At 42.1% G+C, this 15376-nt stretch overlaps 1 protein-coding gene across 9 annotated transcripts in view; it reads right to left on the reverse strand.

The window, feature by feature from the left end:
- The window catches only part of FOXP1 (forkhead box P1), a 378109-nt gene that overhangs the window by 63792 nt on the left and 298941 nt on the right, over positions 1-15376 (reverse strand). For 7 of the 9 annotated variants that reach the window (XM_030956498.1, XM_030956503.1, XM_030956497.1 and 4 more), the window contains 3 exons: positions 11832-11969; positions 10654-10743; positions 5246-5405 (listed from right to left, as the gene is read on the reverse strand). In XM_030956498.1, coding sequence (XP_030812358.1) covers positions 5246-5405; positions 10654-10743; positions 11832-11969 — 388 coding nt within the window. The remainder of the gene's footprint in view (positions 1-5245; positions 5406-10653; positions 10744-11831; positions 11970-15376) is intronic. The other 2 variants (XM_030956506.1, XM_030956504.1) reach the window with 1 other exon arrangement.

Genomic DNA, 15376 nt, shown 5'->3' on the forward strand with positions numbered 1-15376 from the left:
CTGTATAACTTTCTATACAAGTTACACTATTATTACTGTCATTTCTTAGATCGATGCTAATGAGCCATTCAAAAGAAAAATGAAAACAGAAAATAAGCTTCAAGAAAAAATAATAACAAAAAATTGTGTTTTTTTAAATGTGCCAAAGTGGACACCAGGGTTAGGGAGACAACATTTAGTAACTGATGCAAGTGAGAACTGCAAACTCCAATGGGCCAAATGGAAGGTGAACCATGTGCTCACGCTGAGATCATGCTTTTGGATTGTGACATGATCCAACAAGTCAAGTTTCTCTCACTGCAGACTATTTCAGTGCTCTTTCAGAGAAGGCCATGGGAAAAAATTAGCAGTAGAGACACGTCACTCAAATATTCAGGGAAAAAATAATAATAATAATAATAAGCCAGTGTCTGTGTGTTTTTAAAGAGGTTTCTCATCAGTGTGCTTCCAGCTCATCGTTTGGGTGACTGTTCATTGTTTCAGCACGTTGTAGCTCTGGAGCTATCCTAAGGAAACCTGCCATTTTCTGAGTGTACAGCAGCAGCTCTCACAGGCATGTACCTCGCCCAACCTAAGGTACTGAAATAAAAAAAATAAGGCAGTATGCATTATATTCATTTGAAACACATAATAAAAAATGCCAAGGTCTAAATTTAATTTATTTTTGTCATTTAGAATACAATGGATAGATAATCATCTCAACGTGATCAGCCAAACATCTTTACTTTGCTAAACTGTTAAAGATTTTAATTATGCTAGCTTTGGAGAGCACTGGTCTAATGAGGCGATAGACTCCAGAGAATCTAAGTGGTTAAGAACTGTGAAATGAGTCTGATAGGATTTTTTTATATTCACCGTGGATCGTTTGCATATCAAAGAGGAGTAAATTATTGCACGACAGACCAATAACCTTCCCCGCCTTTCCCAGAGTAGCATTAACAAAAACAGTTGGTCTCCGGTAACGGTTTGCTACAAAAAAAATGCTGAAATCCTTAAGTATCTGCAATTAATATATATTAGGGAAGAGGCTTCAATTTATACATTAAGCGATCAGATATTCTTAGGACACATCCGTTTCTCTAAAGCCACGTCATTTTCCTTTCATCAGCCCCAAATGCCAATTATATTTTGATGGATTTTGTCCCAAATGAGCATTTAGTTATTAGACATATTCAATTATTACTTGTCCCCCGGAATTAAACCTCTGAGCAAATTAAACAAAGAAAAAGGTCAGTACACAAGCCCGTGTCCTGTTTTGCTGTGTGGGGGCTATTATTTTCAAGCACCTTGCAAAGTGACAGTGTGGGATGTATTTTTAGCTAACACGCTTGACAGGACTGTCTACGCACTAACAATTACCTGTGAGCAGGGCTGACCCTTACACACTGTTTACTCAGTTGAAACAATAGTGAATAGACTTGTCTGTTGATGATAACATATTGATATGAGAACATATGAGCCGACACCTATTTTTATTTTCCAGAATAAGCAAATAGGGAAAGAATAACTAGCCTTTTTTCATTTTTTTTTTCTTAAATCTGGATTTCTGCAGGTTTTTAATTAAACACAGGCTATCATCCACTCTCCTCTCCTTGTTCTCCACTTTCCTTTCCTCCTAGTCACTTCTGGATCTACCAAAGAAAAGACTGAAAATGTTACAGCCACTAAAACAGACATACACATGATATTTATGCCTCTAAAAGTCAAAGTATTTCATCTAACTTCGCATACAAGTGTAACTCTTATTAGTACTAATAACAACTATACCACAGATGGAAGGAAAAATAAAATATACCCAGTTGTGTGGGGGAAAATGCTGGAGGTAGTAAGGATTTTAGGCTGGGTGACATTAATTTAAAGAGCTAACTGTGATGTCATACATGTCTGCACACAACCCCTTGCCAAAAATTGATTACATCACTTGATTAATAAAATAAAATTAGAAATAGCCTCTCTCCTCCTGCCCTAAATTTAGTTCCTTTAGAACAATTCTGGAGAGAATTCCTGACTAGCCTGTCGAACTGGGCAGCTGAAAGGTATGCTCATCACTCATCCAGCAAAATTGTTAAATAAAATAATAGAACAAATGGCAAAAGCAAGTCAAATAGATCCACGACCACTCGCAATAAATTATGTAATTTACCGTTTAACAGTCTCATTTTAGCAGTGAGAGCTAAATTTCAAGTCAGATTCCCAGAACTGCACTGCAATTACCCGGGATCGCTGTAACTTCCTACAGACCAGGAATGGGATTCAGACCTGGAACTGCCAAATCTATGGGAGCAATCAGGCACCCAGATGTCTCAGTCCTATTATTTTCACTCACTGGTGATCTGAAGTGAGATTTGCAGTTTCATTTTGAAGATATTGAAGATCTCACTCTTGCAGCTCAGAACACTGCTGAAACGGGGTTTATTTTAAAATTGCTGCTATGTACAGATGTAAAATCTAGATTATAGAAGTGTCTGAATACTAAGCAGCAAAGATTACAAAAATATAACATTAAAGGATGTGCTATTTTGTTTAAGACAATAGGGGAGCACTAAAAACTAAAATGAAACTAAAATACAGATTTAAACAATCTATTACTTCCGAAAACATAAGAAAACGTCACTTATGAAGTAGCATTCTCTCCTTGGAAACATTTATTACTATTACAGATACTTAAGAATAAAAGCAAAATGTTTTTAACTGAATTCACAGCTACATTTACTAGAGGGATGGTTTTATTTCTTTTATACACACATTTACAGTATTTGTCTCAGTCTTGCAAACTGTTCTAGAAACAAAAGGGCATGAGAGATGTAATTTTTTTTTTTAAATAAGAAGTGTCCATTACCAATTACTTTAAACTATAGCCCTGGCTCTTCATTGCATTTTTCAGGACAACTAGTCTTCTTGATTATGAAAGAAAATGTAGGCACAGGTTTAAAAAATGTATGTTGTGGGGACAGTTGACAGATTACTGCTCACGGAACTCAATTTCCCAACCCCAGGTATCACCGGCTCAAAGACAAACAGAGTTGCTCAACCTCTTTGTGTCCTTGTACCTCCATACCCAGGTGACCATGTTCAAGCAAGCAGAAAGCTGATTTAAACCTCATAATGACATCAGTTTTAAGCCATCGTCTCTCTGATAAAAAGGAATAAAATATCGTGCTGGATTGCAAGCCGCCTCGAGCCTCAAGTCCCTCTTTCCTGCCGGCTCCCGCCGCCCCCAACGCTCGCAGCTCATTTCCCTGCCAGAACCAGCCCTCTGTGCTTATGTTTGTGTCGTCTCTGGCGTGCAAGTCAGCACCCCTCAGGTTTTAAATACGCTCCTGGGCGAGGACTAATAGTTACACTTCCCTGCTAACCATATCAATCAATGCCACGACGGCTGAATTACCTACTGGTGTCTCCGATGTGTTACTGCACAGATTACACTTCATGCATCACCACATTCATTTCTTTCACATTACACATGAGCGTGTCTTGTCACTGCCCAATTGCCCTCCTTTGGACAGCTTAACTGATGGACTATACAATGAACCTCACTGAGCCAACTTAATGGTATAGGAGCTGTGGGAAAAATTAGCAAGGTTGAAGCTTGAGTCCGGTGGGTGTGTGGGAACAGCCCGGGATGCTTCCAACAATAAATCTGAGCCGTAATTAATGCACGTTACAACATCTTGCAAGCATAAATGGCATTTCATCTACGTGCCCTTTTTTCCTGGACTCATTTCACACCTTCTCCCCATCACTCTGCATTGATAGTGACTGACCAGGTACTGCCCCAAGCCTGATCCTGCAGCTCCCAGGTGGGCACCACCTTCCCATGGATCAGCCTCCAACTCCTGCACAGTGCTGATCTACCCCAGGCATCCAGTTTTGGGATGCTGGGAAGTTGAACTGAGACTCAGGGAGTCAGGGGTCAGGCCCCCAAAAGCTGGGTCTCTCAATACAGGGTTCAAATACCTTCCTGGGTCTGGTAAAAATAAGCCTAAATAAAGCACATCAGCCACACAGCAAAGCAGACTCCACTCCACAGTTTGGCCTCTGTTTATCCATATAAGTTAATATTCACCAGCCACCTCACTCTCCTTTTTTACAGCTATGTACACAGAAAAAAGGAGGGTGAAGAACAGAAGCAATTTTGTCTTTTCCCCTCCATTTAAGTGAACAGAGCTGAATGTAAATTCATTGTATGATTTAGAAACGAAGAACAACCCTAAGGCTGCTTTCAAGATTCCAAATCATTCAAGCTGGGCTGACTCAAGTTATAAAGGTGAATGTTCAAATTTATTATGGGGGAAGGGAAGGAGAAGGCAGGATTATTCAGAAATACCAGCATCATGGTTGATGCCATGGCATGCCTGAACCATGCCAACTCCAAACAGTCTGCTTTAACCACAGCAGCCAGAGCTTAGGCAAGTCTGTTGAACTGTCCCACAGCTTACAGACAAACCCAGTTTAAAAAGTAAAATAATAAATTTAAGCCAAAAAAGAGAGAATAAAACCCCTAGGTTATAATCACTGTCAAAAGTATTGTGGATTTAAGTAGTGCTTTCAGTGTATCAATGTCTTAAAAAAATAAAATAAATTGGGATTTCAGCAAAGCAGTAACTTCTTGCAGAGTGCAGGACTGAATAAAGACGTAGGAGGATCTAATTGTCAATAACACCATTAGAATTAAATGGAGTTAATCCCAATTTGCCTCAGCGTGGAGGAAGGAACAGAAGCACCGAGGCAGTGACACGAAGGCTGTGGAGAGCAGCCCTGTCCCCTCTCCCTGGCAGCCACAGCCAAGGGCACTCAGAGCTCCCCAGCCTGTGGGTCAGAGCTGCTCTGTGCCAGCTCATGGCCAGGCTGGGACCAGGAAGGCCCAGTCAACACATCTGGGAAAGCAAAAGCTGCTCTCACACACCCTCAGCCATGAAGCCAGCACCAGGAATCAATAAAGACTCCTCCTGTGAAGGATTCCGAGCCCAGATGATCAGGACCAGCAGCTCTGAGTCTGCCAGACTGGCTACAGCTGTGCAAACTGCTGTGAACTCCAAGCCCTCTGCACCCCGCCAGTCAGAGCAGCCCAGGATTGCAGCACCGCCCTTCTCAAAAAATACCTTCATAATGCCCACCCTGCCCAGCAGAATCTTTCTGTGCTTATTATCCTATGAGCCTGTGAGGTATTTCTCTCCCCCCACGAGACAATTCTGTGTGAGTGTGCACCCTTGCCCTGGCTCTGCCACCCAAAGCCCTCACCTACCTTGTGCAAGGGGTTGCAAAGGCAGAGTAGGCTGCCCGGGCTGGATGGTCAGCAGCCCCTGACGCTGCAGAGACAGGAGGTGCTGCTGCTGCAACTGCTGCATCTGTAAGAGCTGCTGCTGAAAGGCCAACTGCTGCGTGGCCACTTGCTGCTGCTGGGGCTGGAAAAAACAACAACAACAACAAATTAAAATGCACACTTGTTAATACAAGAGCAAAGCAGAGGATTCACAGGGCTCCTTGTCTCAACTTGCTTCAATTTCTGATGGCAGTCACTCGGTATCAAGGCCAAGCCAGCGAGCCCGCCACCCCTGGCAAGGAGCCCAAGGTATGGTTAGATGCTGGAGCTAACACAGGGCTGCAGATTCCCATCTCCAGTGGTTAACTTTCACCCAACCTAAATGCCTGCTGCCATCCTATGTTTATAGGATTCCTTGGTCCATGTGTTCATGTTTTACCCCAGACATGTCTGTGTTCCAGTAGCGGGTAAAGCAAATGCTGATGAAAATCCTGGGTAATTCTTTGAGGCAAAGAACATGAGAATCACACCCCATGATCACATCACACTTAGATGTAACAAGAAACCCTGCACTGTGCTCTGTTTGCTCATTCAAGGGCTGTCTCAACTATTAAGGCAATTCGACTGGCTTAATTTATGGTATTTTATACTCACTCTCTTCTTCATCCATCAAGCCTCACAATACTTTCTGTTACACTGGCATTATTCTGTGCTGTATTTAAGGCTGCTACTTCTGCACTTTGAAATTTTTAATTATTCTCACTAGAAAGAAGATGGAGTTGCTTTACTCCACAGGGATGTGACCCTTGAACCTTCGAGGTGTAAAAGAACATGTTGCTTTTCTCACTACTGTACCCGGAGAAGCTTTTAACTACTCTGTTTATCACTTCTGACATAAATAAATGAGAAAAAATCAGACCTTTGAAGAAGAAAAACTTCATCTAATATTGTTAATTAGCCATGACAAACGATGAAATAACATTGTAAATCTTTCATAGAAACAGCCACTAGATTTTAATTACACACATTCATAATTTAGCAAACAACATCTTACTTGAATGTGAGTGTTTAATATGTACAGTACTCGAGGCTTCAGAGTCCTTAATTTTGTTCAGTTAAGGAAGCCTCTAGGTTTTGCTTCCATGCTCATCTTGTGTTTTATTTGCTTTGTTCTTTAAAATCCATGAAAGGCTTTGCATTTTGATAAATATCTTTTTATTTATTGTACAATGACAGGAGGAAAACTTTTGTTGTGTAAAACATCAATACATCATGCCAGTGTTTAGCAGTTCCTTGTGCTAGCCAAAAAAAATTAATGTAGATTTCCTTAGTAATTATCTGAGTGATAGAAAGATAATACAGTGCAGTAGTACAATAAATAGAAGGAAATTATCTAATATCCCTAATCTGCTAGGAATCATATCAAGGTGGAGGTCTTATACACATTATGGCTAACAATTAGGAAAGAAAATTAACTCTTACCAAACTGCACACTTTCACAAACAAACCCCAGCCAGATCCTGCGCTTTCTGTCACCTTTCCTTGACACCAAGCCAGAGGATAACTGGCCCCATTCCCTACTGGTGTTACACAGGGAAAAAGTCCCACCAGAGCTGCTGGAGCACGACTGACAGACACCAACTGTGGGTTTGACCCCCACCCTCTTGTGCCACCATGCCCCATCAATCCTAATACTGCAGCTGACTGAATACCCACAACTCTGAGAGTCAGCCATTCTATTCCCCTTATTTATAAACACAATTTATCTTACTTCCAAAGAAAACCTTGGACTTCAGGAACACATCTAAACAAATAGGTGTTTGGATATTCTGAAACTCGGAGAGTTTACATTTCTTTGCAACAGCTTGCTCTGACACATCCATTTGTTGCAACTATTTGCAACAGCACCATATGCATGCAGGCCCCAGCAACAGTTGTATTGAGCTAAAGTAACGTTTGCCTCCATAAATATTAATTTTAAAATATATACACTTAATGTATTTATATTCATATATTTATATTATTAGTACTAGTAGTAAGCTGTGTTTTACCTATTTGCCGTAAGAGTGCAAAGTTAGCACACAGGGTTTTTTTAAAAACCCCTTTATATCAAATGAATGATGCCCTTTTGGTTGTCTTCTCAGCTATCCTAAGAAAAGCTCTTGAACACACTCTACTTTGAAAAGCCAGGATATAAAAGTATACAAGGCCCATTGTCCAAGAAAGAATTTAAAAGCAAGACACGTTGCCAAACTGTGCTCCCCACCCAGTTACCAAACACAGGATACAAGGCAGTTTGTTTACTTCTCACAATTGAATGCATACAAAAAAGGTCTCGGTGCAGTCCTGTTGTCAGGTCAGTAGTCAGTGTTAAAATGCTGAAATATCCTGATAAAACTTGCATTTTTGATCCCCTCCCTAAAGCTTCTGTCAAAGGTCTGTTTTCCTTTCTTAGGTTACTCCCTACTGCCTAACATAAACTGTCACAGTGCCGGAGGACAAACGGCCCTGCTCGGCAAACAGCGCGCTCCGTCCAGCGCCGCGGCTGCGCCAGACCCTGAGCACCCCCTGCCTCTGGGGAGCCCCCAGTTTTCCAGGGGAGAGCAGAAACAGGGCTGAGATCCCCCCCAGCACCTCTTCCCCTCGCTGTCAGGCACAGCTCAGCCTCTGCTACCCCGCACAGCCCTCGAGTAAAACCCCAGGAACCTCACTGGGGTCTGTCTGCTGCTCTGCTCGGGGGCCGGGTCCTGTTCAGCAGCGGGGCTGGGGAGGTTTGTTGTGTTTTCCTTTTTTCACGAGAGCACAATAGGACAAGGCACTCACAAAATGACTTGGGGGATGCCGTACATGAATACGCTTGTTCCATCTGTCAAGGTACAAGCTCAGCCCTCGTTAGCACGGCAGCCGCCGGCCCCCACCACGGCACTGCCCGTCAGTTTTCAGTGCCAGAGGGAGGGGGAAGAAATAAAATAATACAAGACCACCTTTTCGATGCTAATTTAGTAAGAATAACCTCCTTAAGCTGGGCTGAACAAACCTGTGGGGTGAAATGCATTGTTAAAATGGATCTCCACTAAAACCATCAGCAAAAATACACTCCCCCCAAAACCCCTAGAATAAGCTGGAGAGAGTTAGGTCCTTGTTCTCTTTCCAGCTATCGTGTTAAAATGCTCCTCTTGAAACAGGAAGGAGTCCTTTCTTATTGTTGCTTTCGCTAGTGTAATATCAGAAGTGTGACCACAGTAAATCAGTGTGTTAGATATTGAAATGCCATCACATTGTCTAACTTCCCTTCTTGTCTTTTTTAACACAAAGTATTTTTTTCTTTAAGCACCAAGCCCTCATCTTTGTGTCTGAGATGCTCTCCTATCTGACAACAGCAATTTAGAAGAGTTAACTTTTATCGTTCATTCTGCTGTGTAACTTTCCCCTTCAAATTTCTTTATCTGCCCTCTGAGCTCATCTGAACTTTCATGTTCTCCCAGCATGTAGGCTTGCATTCAAAACTATGTCTAATAGACCAAATAAGAGGTTAATAAGAAGTGGCAACAGAAAGAAAAAATACAATCCCTGGTAACTGATAAGAATGACAGTGGCAGCCCTTTATTGTTTGTCTTCAAATATAGAGTTAAAGATCTTTAAAAAACTAAATTTTGACGCCTTTGAAAAGAAAGAAGCACAAAATAACAACAGGGGGTTATTGCCTGCCAGCCACAGGGGAGAAGCTCCATAATTCTTATTCTCCCTTTTGAAGGCTGTTAGAAATCTGATTCAAAAAAGCAACAGCAGAAGGAGAAAGCCTCTTGAGGCTATCGCCATTTCCTGTGATCATGCATAATGCGTTTCAAAAGTGGGTTTTTACCAATTCTGTTGATCAATTGCACCTCCTTCATATTCCCTCTTTTTTCTGCTGTGTTTACATCTGATGTGACTCAATGACAAGCGCTGTCTGAGACTGTGAAACAGACCTGTCATGTTGATTTATGGGCGCATCAAACCACGACTTGTCCAAACTGAAGCTCGCAGTTCATTAATTAGAGAGTTGTGACTTTGAAGTCAGCTTTCAGACTGTGGTTTTTAACATTTGGCTTAATTTATATGCTCTTGAATGTGGATCTCTAAGGAAAAAACTGAAATTCCCTTCTTGTCTTTGAACTTCTTTTGACCGCACAATAATCATTTCTTTGTCCAGAGTGATGCCTGCATCCCAGAGTCATTAACGCGCATTGAACTGCCACTGATGAGTAAGCCCTACTGAATTAGAAAAACAGCCAGCAAAACAAAGCTGAGAGCATTCTGCACAGTGATATCTCACAATTACATGCCTTCCCTCCCTGTGCCATTTCCATTTTAATTACTGTTAGTCCTTTAGATTTACATTTTAGACACTTTTTAATCTGTTCCCTTTTTATTATAGTGGCGCCCGTAAGCGCGCTATGGTTAAGGTTGTGTCAGCGTTTCCATTATAAACCCCCCTGTTTTCAGGGGTTTATAACTCAGCTGGAAAAATTCACTCTGGGTTGAAACTTGGCACAGGTGGCACGATTTGCCGAAATTTCAAGGGGAATGGGGAGCAGAAATTGGTGCATGCTTTGAGCAACACCCCTTGTCAGGTGACACAAGCGCAGCCGCTGTCACCGGACATCACCCAGTGTCTCGCGCCAAGAGGCAGCTTTCTAGGATCTACCTAAGCCAGCACTGTTGTCAGATTAAACAGGAAAGTCTCAGACTCCTCCAGACTTATCAGGTGGGCTCAACACCTTAAAGTAAATGTAATGCAGGAAAATTAAATCTAAGCACACAAAAAACAACGAAGTTTTGGAGGTGACAGGTGTTTTGGAAGGGAAGTGTATCTAAAGGACAGGCAGAAACTACCCTGGCCTGTCCCCTCCAGTTATGGACCACAGTAGCATCAGAAAAAGGTCTCCTGCCACCTCTTCTCTGTGTCACCACTGATGCTGCTCCAGTGTGAGGAATGTGCAACCAGAACCTCCCTGGCTGGAAAGTGGAAACCCAAACTCAACACCTCTCGGCATTTTGCCTTGTTTAGAGAGGACAGCAGTGATCTGGGCCTGCTGCTTTGCCCCCTCCCCTCTCCACCACAACTACCTCCCCAAAGCACTCTCCCAAGATACAAGTCTAGATGCCTGCTCCAGGACTCATACCAAACAGCAAGGCCTGGTCCTCGGCTATAAAATATGTGGCAGCGAGCAAATGGAAAGCACAGAAAAACACAGGCGAAAACAGGACAATAACTCTAAATCTGAAAGCTGAGGCCCGATAGAGTCAGTTCAGTTGTGCAATCATTTATAAGATGAATGACAGTTTAATAGCCACTAGACAGTCCCCAGGGATCTGTGGTTTGAAAGTAAAATGGGTATTGTCTGTACCTCTTTAGGCTGTTTTCCAGCATGTTGTTGCTGTAAAAGTTGAAGCTGCAACTGTTCCTGTTGTTTCTTATAAAACTCTTGAAGCTGCTGCTACAAAGAAAAGGAAAGATGGTAAGTAACAAAGTGGAGAGCCAATTCAGTGTCCCTTTTGGTGTAACACACAAACTGTGATTTGAAAAATAGCATCCTTTTATCTGTAATGGTCTGACCTTTAGTTTGAAACTCAACAATAAATTCAGTGCACACTGACTATTCTTGGCATTATCGTTTGAAAAGTAATCTCCAAAATGAACTGATGAAAAACATACCATTTTCTACACAAACTAATTAAAATAAGGCAAGGAATGACCTTTGATTGTAACAACAAAGCCAAAATGCCCTTGCTGAGAGAGCCTGGCGGATCTCTGTTGTGAAACACACATGCTTTCTAAATGATAGGGTTTGACTGTATTAAGTGTTGTTCAATACATGCATAGACATCCTGGGAAATACTCTCCTCCTCCCGTTCCCCAGATGTGCTCTGCGCAGGCAGCGCTCCAGCTGCGGGCAGGACGGAGCCTGGGAGCCAGGAGGAGCAGGCAGGGTCGGGCTGGGGGGATGCTGACACCCACCCGGGCTCCCTGAGACCCTGCTGTGCCAAACCCTGTGATAACAGAGCCTCGGGGCTTGTTGGTGGCCAGCTTCCAGCTGAGAAAGGACCACGGGCTGCGAGAAGCACTGACACACAGCCCAGCATATGTTGGCTGAAATCAAACAGGCTTAGCAAACCTCTCCACTTCTGTTTCCACAGCCCTTTACGGTTCCAGATGGAAATAACGAGGTCTAAATTGGGAAGTATGGCCCTTCTACCTTGTTTATTCCAATTAGTCAGGGCACACCAAGCCTTCTGAGGGATGCAGGCAAAAGCAACAGGGACATCTGCCGAAGTCCTGACACTTAAATATGCATCTGTATTATTTAGCTGATCTTGGAAACACTCCTAGCATTGCTCTCTGGATTTGTTTCCAGTAGCTATTTCTAGAATTAAAAACAAAAGAGCAGTCAGTGCAGCTCACAGCATGGCTGCTCCAAGGTTCAGACCTGAGATGTGGGCAGCTTCTCTCCCCAAGGGTGCTCCAGGAGGTGAAGCCTCCAGCATCCATAGGGGCCACCTGAGCAGCTGTTAAGGAAACAATTACCTGTTGAAGCATGAGTGCCTGCTGCTGTTGGAGCAGGACTTGGAGTTGCTGGGGAGTTAGCACTTGTTGCTGGAGGATCTGCTGCATTTGCTGGGGAGTGATCACTTGAGGTGTCATCATAGCCACCGACACTGGAACCTGAAGGCCAAGAGGAGACAGAGAGGGTCAGAACACATCCCCACAGCTCCTCCATCATCCCCATGTCAGGGGAGCCCATTTCTGGCATCAAGGGGGCTGAAGGTGAGAGTCCTCACAGCCCACCCTGACCAGCACACAGGTTCTGACCACACCTTCCTGGTGACTAAATTCCTCTTTTGCAAAACACTGTTGGATGGAAATTCCTTAAAGCGAGTAATATGGTAAAGATGTATTTATTTTTACAAGAAATTGTCAGCTGGGTCCTTTCCCTCCCAGGAAGCCCTTGGATTCTGTAGAGAAATCCAACAGCCAAATATCCCACGCTGATGGGATCTAGACCCTATTATGACAGGTTTTTCAGAAAATTGAAGGAAGGCTCAGTCATGTGAATAACAGCACTAGACTCCCATGCAATTTTTACAGAAAGGCCCTACCACGATGTCTTTACCATTCCATATTCACCCAGCATACAGATGTCTTCAATTCTTTCGTATTATGTGAGATACCATTAAAAGCCGCTTTCCATGACATTTCAGTGACAAACAGCTACAGTGATGAACTTGATAGCATTTCATATTTGCAACTGTTAACACGTTTCTGCACGGGCATCTTTGCAAGGAACCTGTACACTGTATCTGAAAGGATGATGTCTTGTTCAGATAAAACACTGACATTAAAATGACAGGCTGTCTTGGCCAAGGTTACACAAATTGTATTCAAGCGGATACCTAATGACAATGCTATGAATTCTGCAAGCTTTCTAGAATGTAATTTAGCTATTCAAAATAATCACTGCACTTGTGTTTAATTTGCAGACTACATGAGAACCATTTTGTCAGTCCCAGTAATGCAAGAAGACTATTTCCCTAGAAACCCACCCCTCTACCTTCCACTCCAAAAAAGGAAAAGAAAAAGAGGGGAAAAAACAATAGAGGAAAAGACAAAACCCATATGAGTTTTAACAGTAATATTGAAGCACCTTACTTTTCTATAGTTTTAAATCAAACACATGACAGCACAAAACTAAAAGCAGTAAAGGATATACTTTGCTAAAAAGGATCTCCTGTCATCTCATGTATTACAATAAAAGCTAATAATATGTTTAGCACTTTTTCTGTGCACCACTTTTAAAAAAAATCAGCAGACAATAGCTGATCAGAAGATAAAGGAGTTTAAAAAAAAACCTCCAGTGTAGTAGTAAGCAAGAGAGAAATGCAGTATTAATTTTATGTAACATAATGTCTTAATATGCAGTTTATCTTGACTTTTTCACATGATTTGTCCTGTCATTTGCATAGCAAGCTCTCATTCCTAATTTCACAGTCATTATGCACTGATGTCCTGATTTCTCAGCATCACTAATCTTGATGAACTAAAAATGGTTCCTGAAGGTCAGACGCATGTACAGTGCACATCTCCCCGTGTTGTTGTGTACATGTCGTGTGCCAGGGCCAGACACTGCCTCCAAAACATTTGCCTGAGCAGAGCCCAGCACCATCCCATGACATCCCATTAATGCCAACATGGTGAGGTCCTCTGAGCACTCCTTGCGGCACAGCACACTCCCATCACTGATGGGGTGGGCAAAAGGAGATTTAATTACGGGACAAACACCAGAACCATCAAAACCAGTGGTCAATCTCCCATGGTGCCGTGTCCCTGTACCTATGGGAAAGCCACCACCCTGCCACGCAGGATCAGCTCTGAGGACACTGAGTCATCAGGATTGATAATCTCATTAATTCAGAATATCTTAATCCACAGTCTTTTACAAACTTTTCTGGGAGTAGAAAAATTATTTAATTAAATCCTGCCGTCACTATCTTCGCCCCAAAGCGTGACTCACCTTCATTATTCTCATCCCCAGAGAAGTTTACTTTACCCTGGGGTTTGTACTACCTCTTATTGAAGCTGGACCAAGCATAAAGAAGAGGAAGCATGCTTAAGTATGTTTTCTGTGCCCTTCTTGGAAGATAGACAAGACAAATACTCTTCAGTCAGATTTATGACGACAAGCAGGGATGCAGACAGGAATAGGGTGGGGTGCTGTAAACCCTACACATCGGTGATTAATCCAAAGGGCCGCATTCTGCCGTCAGCTGGGCAGGGACAACTCCCATTCACTTCCATGGCCTCTCTGCACGTTTATCTTGGGACAGATCTGGCGATTAGGCCCTATCTTTGAAAACTGGCCATGTACCTTCCAGTAACAAATCTCTTAGCTGCACACTCCTTGCTAGAACAGAAGCACTTAAGCAGAAAGAAAAAAAATAATCCATGTATGGACTGCACACAGTCACAGAGTACAAGTGCACAGAGTACGAGTTTGTGTTGGTCCGTTTGACTTCATTTTACCATCTGAAACCACATTTTCACACCACACCTGCGCTTCTAAAGAAGGTGCTGCCTTCCATTTATAAACACAGCTAACAGCCACATTTAGCCATGGCCTGTACTTTAGTTTATCACAAAAGCGACTTACGGGAACCTTGCACAAACAAATCTAAATGAACCAGAAACTACTGTGTTAAAAATTACAACACACATCCCGGACAAGTGTGGGCACACACATACGGTCTGAGGGACTTTAAACAGTTAAGAATGATGGCCTATATATCCACTCTCTTAACTCCCAACGTCCAACTTTTCCATGTAGCTAGTCCCTGGTAATACTAGGAATCAAAGGGCATGCAGCACCAGCAATAGGCTATTATAGCCCACACTTTATTACCCATTACTACCGAGGTCATTAGCGGTAAGAGTGATTGTACCGGTCTTAACCTATTGATCATTGTAACTACTATCATTTAATCCCGTGTTGAATGTCTGGAAAGCTGCTAAAGGCACACAAGAGAGAGTGCTTTAGTGATGAGAAATACAGCCAAAGCTTGGAAATTACACTTTGATTCATAAAATCTAGCCAGTGGTTTAAATCAATAGTATTTAAAACAGTCATGTAAGTTCTTAACTACAGCTCTCTAATATTTATGGGTCCCTTTTTGAGTGTACTCAGTCAAAACTAAACTTTATTTTAGATACTGTGCAATATACTCTACATTAGGTTAGATAAAAAATATTTATTTCTGATATTTTGTCTGATAGCAAGTGAAACCTAAACCAAGAGCTATAAATTCATTTTAGATTTCTATCTCTCAGATGTCAACTTAAATGTGTTGCCAAAAAAAATTACAAACCAACTTTAAAAATGACTTAACTGTTTAAGTACATGAAAATGAGCATGTTTTATGAGTTAACAATGAATCACAGAAGGCAGTCTATGAAGAACTAAAATAATTCTGTCTTACTGCCTTCAGGGAGTTGAAGTTCAAATTAAACTACTGGCAGATATATTTAAAGAATGCTAAGTTAGCATGCAGAGAAGAAATCAATCTTTTATTTTTTCTTTC

The sequence above is a fragment of the Camarhynchus parvulus genome, chromosome 12 (assembly GCF_901933205.1).
Source record: "Camarhynchus parvulus chromosome 12, STF_HiC, whole genome shotgun sequence".
Classification (NCBI taxonomy): domain Eukaryota; kingdom Metazoa; phylum Chordata; class Aves; order Passeriformes; family Thraupidae; genus Camarhynchus; species Camarhynchus parvulus.